Below are 10,213 nucleotides of genomic sequence, written 5' to 3'. Positions count from 1 at the left end.
CTGATCCAGCTCACCGACCATCGAGAGGGAAACGTCACACGGAGTGTAATTATCTCCTGAATTTAGCCATGTTTTATTAAATAAATCATTTTCATTAAACGTGGAAATATGATTATATTTTTTTCCTGGATATGAAACTGTACGGGCAGCACAGAGGTCCTGGGTCCACTCTGTGTGGAGTTTGCGTGGGTTCTCTCGGGAACTCCGGCTCCCGGAGACATGCAGTTAGTGGCCACAGGAGTGACAGACTGTCCAGGCTGTAGCCTGTTGTGAGATGATCAGGACCCACACAGCGTGCGATTGTTGCTTACAGCACTTTTATTTTGACCCACAGTTTTCCACTGTTTCAGCACTTTGTATTCAACCAGGATGCCAGCTTTCCAGCACCTTCCCACACCACACAAACCACTCCTTCCCGACCCCAGACACTGAAAAAGGGCAGAGTTCATTAGTGGCACCTGTCGCCTCCGACCTCGCGGCACCGCCCCATGTGCTTATCGTACCGCCCCTCCATTGCAGCAGAGCCAGAGACCACACCCATCTCATGTCTGGTGGTAGCTGGTTATAGGCCCGCGTGACCCCTGCACAGCTGGGGTTACATGACATTAAATGTTACAGTGACAGCTGTAGACTGATCTGTAGCTGATCGAGCGGACCTGTTCCTGTGTTGGATGATAACATGTCCAACCTTTCTAATAATGAGCTCGCTGTATGTGCAGTAATCTCTGCGAGCCAGAAACTCAGATTAATCTAAAGACACAGTTTATCAGTTTTTTCTACCCTTGGATCCAGATGATGGCGCCGAGAGGGGGTAGAAACCCCACCCACCAACTGCTCAAACATGTTTATGAGGGGCAACCAATCAAAAGAAAGTTGTCTTAAAAGGGGAGGAGCTAAAACAGCTGGTTTCAGATGGAGGATGAACTGAGGGGCTGCGCAGAGGATCAGGTACAGAAGGATTATTTTGGACTGTGAATCATGCAAAGCTGCTCTGGGAGGGTCAGTTAGCATTGCCGTGGTTCCTGTGGTACAGATCCACTGGGATTATCCCACAGGTGTTTATCACAGAAAAGTTTATGATAATCCATAAACAGGCGCTACTGTTTTTTAGACTAATACATGAAGCATCGTCACGGCTCGAGCGTGGCTGAGCTCCGGTGTTTCCCAGGATGACTGTCCCTGACTGGGACGTGTTCACAGATCTACTGACGTATTTATGTTGGAGGACCAAACAAGCAGATGTGAAGCGTCAAACTCTTTACTCCAGACGTCCAACCTTCTGACTTTGAGAGGATGGAAAAGATCATTTGTGGGTTTAAACACTTCCAGAAATGTTTTTGCTGGTAAAATAATCCAAGAAAATATGCAGTGTGTCATCTAAGCAAGCACTGTGTTGCCCCTTTTTAAAGACGTTACCAGTAAGGAGCTCGCCAAAGCAGAGCAGTCATGTCAGACATGTTTCTGACCTCCTGGACTTCTGCCTCGTCCCACTGTCTCGCAGACAGGCTGCACTGGTCTTTGTTCTAATGCTTCACCTGTGAAACACCACCTCTCCAGTCACCACCCTCCACTCTTCATCTTCCTCATTCCCTCCTCTCCAGACCCCACCCCCTCTTTTAATCATCCGTTCTCTTTGTTTGATCTGGCTCTGAGCTTGCACTTGTATTTGTGCACCATTCATCATTTAAATACTGACTGAGGGGGGAGGGGAGGAGGTGTGTGTGCAGAGTCTGAAGGAATTTGTCGTTATTTGAACAACAGATTGGACCTGAATTCCTCCTCCAATCAAACTGCTGTCCGTGCGCCATCTCACTGAGGACATAGAGGAGATCGAAGTTAGTAATAAGAGAAAAATGTAATACCTGATAACGCTGAGAGATGGATCAGAAGTACAGATGTAGATAAATAAGGATGTTCCCACTCCCCGGCTTTTATTATCACTGTATGCGTCTCGTTTCTGTCCATCGCAAGTTCAGAAAAGCTTCCTGCTGTCTGGGGAGCCATTAGGCTGCGGGGGGGGGGCACACAGTGGTGCATTATTAATCCTGCCATTAGCTCCAAGTGCAAACCAGTCAAATGGAGCTTTTGTTGTGCTAAACCCGACTGTGACCACAACTACCTGTAATTACACCCTCGTGAAGACACGGTTTCACGTTCCGATGCTCCTCAGAGAGGCTGCGGTCGCTTCTGCCTGCAGCTGCTTTAGAAAGCTGAAGTCTGCGGCGTGCAGCACACGATAAGGAAGTGCACGCTTCAAAGTGCTTCATCTGTCAGTTTCATATAATCCTCACGCAAGAGCACACGGCTCCTGACGTGTTCATGTAAAGGTGCGTCTGTTATTCAAACACTCAGAACTCACAGATTATTTTTAAACGTTGAAGCATTTAACGTTAGCATTTAGCCAGAGGTCATCTGACCGGATGTCATGAAATATGCCAACAACCACAAAACAAGAAAAAAATCCAACCGTTGCTCTAATGTCGCTTTTCCATTAACAAAAACGCATGTCAGCCATTTCCTGGGTGATCAGTGAGTGAAGGCGTTCCTGATCGTGGTTAATCAGCTGTGAGAATCTGAGGTGGAAATGCCAGCGTCTGAACTCTTTCTCTGTCCTCAGGAGCTGGCCGACCTTCGCCATATTCACGCTAAGCTAAAGAAGCAGTTCCAGGAGAAGACGGCAGAGCTCGCCCACGCCAACCGGAGGGTCGAGAGCCACGAGGCCGAAGTCAAAAAGTTACGACTGAGGGTCGAGGAGCTTAAGAAAGAACTGGGACAGGCTGAGGATGAGGTAGGAACACGGCTACGCAGGTATACGGCTGGGTCACAGATTATGGTTGATCTCATCTGCTTATCCAGCTTGTGACCCCGCCCACATCTCCATGACTCATTCCAAACGACCAACCGACTGACCAGATCAGATCTGAACCAGTCATTCCTGAAAAAACAACCAACACACAAACAAACCAGCCAGTCATGTGACCAACTAACCAAATCATGCAGCCAGTTAAAAACTGGCCCTCCTTCCACCAAACCAACCGACCCGCCAGCAAATGACAAGCAAGCAGCAGACTAACAATACAAACAACCAGACAACTGGCCAAACCAATCAGCTACCATCAGAGCTGACACCTACAAACAGATTTTGTTAGTTATTCCAGGCAGCGTCAGACAAACCAGCAGCCAGTTCAAAACTTTATGAACCTCCGTTCTGACCGATTGAATTAATCGAACAGCTGACCGATAAATACTTCTGTGACTAGGTGGGGTTTTTTCTCTTAATATTTTCAGGACAATTTGAGGTGATACAAAGTCTGGTGTATTTAAAGTGTTAAATATTCATTTTGAAGCTGTCTGTGTGGAGAATATTCCTTGGCTCTGGATGGAAGCATGCTAGCTGCCACAGCATCGACCGCTGTGTTTCGGCGCCACAGCAGCGTCTCGTGTTTGAGTTGTGCCGTCTGGCTGATATCGTGCAGTCTGAAGCGGGATTTATGCGTCTGCATTTTTTGCGTTTCCAGCTGGATGAGTCTCAAAATCAGACCCGGAAGCTGCAGAGGTCTCTGGATGAGCAGGTGGAGCAGACGGAGAACCTGCAGGTGCAGCTGGAACACTTACAGTCGAGGTAAGACTTTTTGCACCCGGTGTCCTACACCTTTGTCTCATTTCCTGTTGTGATATGAACTCAGTCACTATTTGCTGAAGCAGACTTGACAAACGTGAAGCCGACGGCGGCGGGACATTTATGACTCATATCGCTAAAATGTTAGAAACATTTCTTAAAACTTTTGATTTACAAGTTTTGATGAAAAACATTGTAGCAAATTTGGTTCTCGTAAACCTGATGCTGGGCTTGTAAACAACTTGTTAACATTGCCCTGTGGCAGTAGGGGAGTTGTAGTTTTTAGGACTTGTAGTTTTATCCAAGCAACAACATCTGGGCCTGAAAAATTAAGCCAGCGCTGAAAGCTGCTAATGTTGGAATGCCAGGATGGAGAAATCAGCAGTTCATGGAAGCATCTCGCTTCTGACAACATGGACAACATCCATCTTTGAGATACAGTCTTCTGTTCCTTCCTGCCAGCCCACAGCTCCCACAGCTCAGCTCAGTCTGTCCTGTTTCTGATACAAACACTTACGCTCAGCTAGAGTGTCGGCATGTTTAGTAACACTTCTCACACTCCTGAAAAGCTCTGCAGGCTCTTACTCAAAACACACCTTCAGGAGCGTGTGTGTGTGTGTGTGTGTGTGTGTGCGCGCGTGCGTGCGTGCGTGTGTGTGTGCGTGTGTGTGTGCGCGCGTGTGTGTGCGCGCGTGCGTGTGTGTGTGCGCGTGTCACTCAGCTCTATCAGCTTTGCACAGTCCTCCGCTCTCTCTCCCATTTTCTCCACGCTGTTGCTCCAGCACCCAGCAGCCAATCACTGAGCTACCGGTCACAGGTTGCCGTAGTAACAGGGATCTCGCTCTCTCTCATGCTTCTGCTGATGTCGCGGAATGACAGGCATGTCGGCATGGCAACAGCTTGAGGAGGCTGACACAATCTTTGTGTTTTGGGTTTTTGTCGAGGGCGCCGCTTCTCTTCGTGCTTTCATTCAGTTTGTCGGCGGCTGCTCGACTGTCTGTGCTGCTCACAGCGTGCCGTGTCGTCGTACACCGGGTCTGCAAAGCATCTGAAGCCTGCGGCCTGTCTGCCGTCCAGCAGGGGGCGGTGCCTCTGAAGTCTGATTGGATAGAAGTCTGTGAGCTCAGGAACTGTGTCGACTTAATACAGCTCAAACATCCTCGTCTCTGCAGGTGTTACGAAGGAGGATATTATCTGTAGAGGCCAATCAGTTTGTGTATCAGGCTGTAAACATGGTTATTTCTGCTGGAAAGCTTTAACATGGGAGTCTATGGGGACTGACTCGCTGCTGCCCCTGCTGGCCTTCAGAGGAACTGCAGGTTTTTAGCACTTTAGCATGTTAAGTCTGTTTTTTTTGGTGACTCGCCCGCCGACTGATTTCAGGCAGTGTCTGGAAACACTTTTCCCGAGGTCGCTGAGCCCATTTGACTGAAGTGAGCGGACGTTATTTTAACCCTCTCTCTGTCTTCCTGTCAGACTGCGGCGGCAGCAGCAGAGTCCCGGCCTCTTCGGGAAGATGCGATCGGCTCGCTTTGGTCCTGAGAACCCCGACGGTCCCAGCAGCGATGTGGACGAGGAAGACGAGGAACTGCAGCTCCAGATCCCATGACACACACACACACCTGCACGCACACACACACACACACACACACACACACCAACATCAGCAGTCGCGTGATGATGGTGAAGATTGTCGCTCTCGGCTGAAAGCTGATGTTTGGCAACACAAAGCAAATCAGCCCCCAGCGAGCAACATGAATCAGCTTTACAGCGCACCTGTGCATGCGCCTGCAGCGACAGGTGACGGTGTCTTCAACCAATCATCATTTAGCAGAACAAAGAAGTTTCAACAACAGACGTTCTCCTTGCAAACACACACACACACACACACACAGCAGGATGAAGCCCAGCCGGAGTGTGACAGGCATGAACAGGAAGTCCGGATCGTCTGATCCTCATTAAAAGAACTTAACTCAGACCGAACTGCAGGACAAGCCGACATGTTTTTATCCTTTCCACGTGCTCGCTCATTCTTACCTCACACCATCGTCACGAGCATCACAGCTGCTCCAGCTGTGATGCTGTATTCACATCTGCAGTATTAGAACTCCGCCCAGAGGGAACAAAGTCTGAGGTTCGAAGAGTTCAAAAAAATTATTTTATGCAGTGTTTCTGAATTTGAGTTTTTCTGCCAAATACCAAAGTGTTTAAAGTTCACGGACCTCGCTGAGATCACTCGAACGCAGCATTCACACGCAGGAAACAGGCGGCTGAGGAGTGTGACGCTGCTCCACGCGGCGATGTCACGACATGACGCTGTGCACCTGTACACCTGCAGGGATCACAGGCTTACAGGTGTAAGGCGTCCGCTTTCCTCTGCTCCCCTTCTGAGGCCACTCGGAGCGATTTAAGTCTCTGTAAGGGAGTGGGCGGGGCCAGGCTGCAGGAAGAAGTCCCGCCAACAGCAGATATTCAGAACACCCGCTGAGCTGTGTAATGTTTACTATAATGTGTTCTCAGCAGGACTGAAGCTGAGTGGAGCTTAAAGTGTGTGAGGAAAAGAGGGAGGAGTCAGCGAGAGAGGCGTGGCAGGGCGGAGTCAGAGTGTTTGGAGCAGGAGCACCTGTAGCTCCGGCTGTGTGTCTGCTTTTATTTAACCTGAGCTGCTTTCTGCTCGCTTCCAGGGAGATAATCACTAACACTAGCATTAGCCCAGGGTACACCTGGGATCAGCCTCTCACCTGGAGTTCAGGTGTTCCCCAAATCAAATGCACCTGTCTCCTGTTGATCCACCTGTGTAGGCTTCCTGTGAGTTCTCAGTGTCATGCTAGAAAACATCCACAAACCAAATCCTCTGTGAGCGGTTTCGTGGAGGAGCCTCCATCCTAACCCTTCTTTTCCACCAAACTGCCTCCACCAACCATGTCAGTGTGCATCCACCTGAGCCTTCTTACCTCAGAGTGTCACATCCTGCTGCAGCTGCATCGCTGACGGCACAATTTGACGCCCTGGAGTGCGAACAGGTCGGCCGATCTGTGACGTCAGCTCGCTGCGCGCTTCTTTGCTTTAGCGGATGTAGACGGTGGGAAGAAAGTAGTCCCTAAATGAAACTGCAGGGTGTGTGTTTTCTTTGTTTTTAAGTAAGTGGGTGAGATACCTACGGTGGCCCTGAGAGACGCTGCAAAAGCACACAAAACACAACAGAAATAGGAAAAAACACGTTTTCAAAAGCACAAGGGAAGTGTTTCTGGGGAGACAATAACCCGACGGACCAGTTGCAGGAACCAAAATATGCTAAGAATCGTGCTGGGAGACTCTTCAAAGATGTGGAGGATCTATCGGTTTTGTGAGGAAAGAAAACAGGAGAGATAAGTGTGTTAGCCTAAGAATCTGTCATCAGTATCATATGAATCCATCCTTCCGCTTCTCCTTTTCAGGGGCGCTGGAGCCAATCGCAGCTGTCACAGGGCGAGTGGCGAGGTCCACCCTGGACAGGTCGCCAGTCTGTCGCAGGGCTCACACACAGGGACAGGCAACCAGTCGCGCTCACATTCACTCCTGCATTCACACCTAGTGGCAATTTTTCAATTAACTATCCTCACAAAGTGCATGTCTTTGGACGGTGGGAGGAAGCCGGAGTACCCGGAGGGAACCCACGCAAACACGGGGAGAACATGCAAACACAGAAAGACCCCGACCTGATGGTGGAATTGAACTCAGGCAACAGTGCTAACCACCGTGCCATCGTGCGTATGAATCGTGAGATTAAAACACACTTACCGAGCATGTTTTGGTTCCCAAAACTGGTCCATCAGGTTATTGTCTCCCCAGAAACACTTCCCTTGTTTTTTTTCCTATTTCCGTTGTGTTTTGTTTGCTTTAGCAACGTTTTTCTTCTTGCTGGTGTTTTCTTAAGTTGCAGTCCGTTTGGCCTTTCAGGGCCACCGTAGGTAGCTGCAAAAAAAGCATTCCCAATGAGTGTTTCTGACACTGCACTAACAACAGGAGGGGGTGCTCTGGATTTTGAGGTGAAACGTCCCTGAGACGTCACAGTCTGGGAGCTGAAGCTTCCTGTAACGATGCAGTATTTAGCATTTTCATGTCGAGTGTCCAGATGCTGTGAGGGAGGACGGGAAGCTCTGAGGATGCGATCTGAGAACCAAACACTTCAGAAAGATCCACTCATGAAACAGTCACACGATGCCGCTGTGACAGCAATAAACCATTCATCTGTTCATCTTCCACCAGCCTCGCCTTCACTCTGCCTCGACTCTGATGCTGGAAGGGGACCAAGACATTTGTACTGACCAGGATTCTGTATTCCTGCTATTTATGTTGTTCTGGTTTAGTTTTTATAAATGATCTGTACCACCGTGTTTTCTATTAGCTCTATAAATGTCAGCTGTACATACGAACATGAGTCCCATGTGTTTTTCCTCTGTGTGCGCTGTGATTTATTCATGAGTGGGTCACAGTAATCACCGCCTTTATTGCAGAACTCCGTAAAGCAGCCTCGGCTTTAGCTCCACACGGGCACTAATGTGACAGAAGTTAGCAGGGTCGAGGGCAAGTTCTGCACAGGACACGAACGAGCACCGTGAAAGGTCGTCAGCAGCACACCCGTCTGTGACGGAGCTTTCAGCAGCAGCATTTAGGAGTGATTGGGGGTCTTTTATTTTGAAATGAGCGCACATTTCTTTTCCGTTCCTGTGTCCGACTTCCTGTCCTCCTGGTTCCTCCGTCCGTGGCCTCATACCAAACAAGTCGTCTGTGTTAAAGTTGTCATGGTAATCATGTGTTGACTGCGACCATTGCTAACAACGTTGCAAACGATTGTTCCTTTTGTACAGTTTAGTTTCCGCCTCCATTTTTTTCCATAATAAACTTTTTTCAGTTTCTGTGAATATCATCATAACATCTTCATGAATGATGCATTTTTGACCACGTCTCACTCCAGAAATCCAACATGGCGGCAGCTGAAATGCTGTCATGAGGCCTGTGACATCATGATGTCTGCATCCATGTTTGATGCATGGCGAGTGTTTCTGCATCTAAAGGAGCCCGCTGAGGGTGTTCGGCTGGGCCAGGGGTCGATAACCTGCGGCTCCGCGTGGTTTGGGAAAATAAATTAGTAATAAACAAGTATTTAGCTGAAGTGTATTTTATTTATGTTAGTGCTTTTTTAACTTGTAGTTCTACATTGGAAGATTATTGTGATATAAAAATACAATTATATTAATTTTTCATCGCTCAAAATAAGCGTCACGCTCGCGGAAGCCGGTGTACCCGCCAAAACGCCGTGCACTTACCGAGACTTTCAACCCCAGGTAGGCCAGTTATGGATCTTTGGATCCTCATTATGTCAGCAGCTCTACCGTGGACTATGTTACAAACAAACAGCGCTCACGCCTCACAGAGGACAGCTTACAGTCCTGCTGCGCAGAGGTTCAGGAGCAGAAGTCTTATTGTGAACATGTCACGGCAGACCCGACGATGTTTGCATGAACATGCTTTACAGCATCTCTTTGTTGACCACTTTTAAAACACGGTTGCTGTGCGCATACAGCCGGTGTTATAGTTTGTCAGAACACCGGCTGTAGCTTTGCAGCTCACAGCCCGACACACACCAACACAACAGCAGAGAGAGCGCAGACGTTAAGGCGGCGAGGCGTGATTGCGGGTGCCGCTCAGGTGCGTCCGCCTCCCCTGCAGCGGTGCTGCAGACCACGCCCCGCCACACACATTAACCAGGTAAGATATATTTAGGCAGAATTTTGCAAATATCTTTTTTTTTTTTTTTTTTAGCAGCATAGTGCTTGTTTTTCCAATTCTTTTTTAAAAGTCAGGTCAAGGCTCCAAAAGCCCAAAGGCGATATAAGGAGGGCGGCTCACAGCAGTTTTTGTTTGCTGGATCATTTTAGTTCAGCTGGGTGTCTTTGCTTTGGTTATATTTCTTTAAGAGTTCAAAATGTGTTAATTACATAAATATAATGTAATTTTCTCTGTACACTTCATGGATTTCATAAGCAACACACCTTAGTTGTTCACACAAAGCATAAAGGTAAAAAACAATATATACAGCGTTATCTTCATTTTAGATGTCAGAAAGTATTTGCGGCTCCCAGTGTTTTCTTTTGCGTGGGAACCGGCTCCAAATGGCTCTTTGGGTCCTGAAGGTTGCAGACCCCTGGGCTAGACTGTCTTCGGGTCGGTGCTTCACTGGGAGACTCCAGGACGCTCTCGAGGGATCTCTGCTGGTTTGGGAACGCCTCAGGCTGTATTCCAATTCAGGGTTTGCAGCCTTAAAGGCCGCATTTTAAGGCCGATTACGTCACAGTGACGCGACGAAGGCTGCCCCAATTCGAAGGCTGCTCGAAATGCGGCCCTCAAATGCGTCCTTCATTTCCCTGAATTTTAAGGACGTGGCGGTGTAGACTTCGTGGCCCAACATATCCCAGAATGCATAGCGCAAAAAATGGTGGATGAGGGGCGCCCGAAGAGTAAACTTTTAAAAGTAAGTACTGAATATTATCTCACTTATTTATGTGCAAATGTTTAATAACGAAGAACATTAAACATTCCTGTTGGTCACAT

General features: G+C 48.3%; 1 protein-coding gene across 2 annotated transcripts in view; it reads left to right on the top strand.

The window, feature by feature from the left end:
• Positions 1–8,034, top strand: part of ccdc102a (coiled-coil domain containing 102A) — a 54,662-nt gene extending 46,628 nt beyond the window's left edge. For both annotated transcript variants that reach the window (XM_085429053.1, XM_085379268.1), the window contains 3 exons: positions 2,618–2,788; positions 3,519–3,622; positions 5,096–8,034. In XM_085429053.1, coding sequence (XP_085285179.1) covers positions 2,618–2,788; positions 3,519–3,622; positions 5,096–5,228 — 408 coding nt within the window. In that variant the 3' untranslated portion in view covers positions 5,229–8,034. The remainder of the gene's footprint in view (positions 1–2,617; positions 2,789–3,518; positions 3,623–5,095) is intronic.
• Positions 8,035–10,213: the final 2,179 nt, after the last annotated feature.

This window comes from Rhamphochromis longiceps, linkage group LG1 (genome assembly GCF_057381845.1).
Source record: "Rhamphochromis longiceps isolate RC_006_pf linkage group LG1, R_longiceps_female_GT1.1, whole genome shotgun sequence".
NCBI classification, from domain to species: domain Eukaryota; kingdom Metazoa; phylum Chordata; class Actinopteri; order Cichliformes; family Cichlidae; genus Rhamphochromis; species Rhamphochromis longiceps.
Note: the sequence above shows the minus strand (reverse complement) of the source record. Positions and strands in the feature narration are given on the sequence as shown.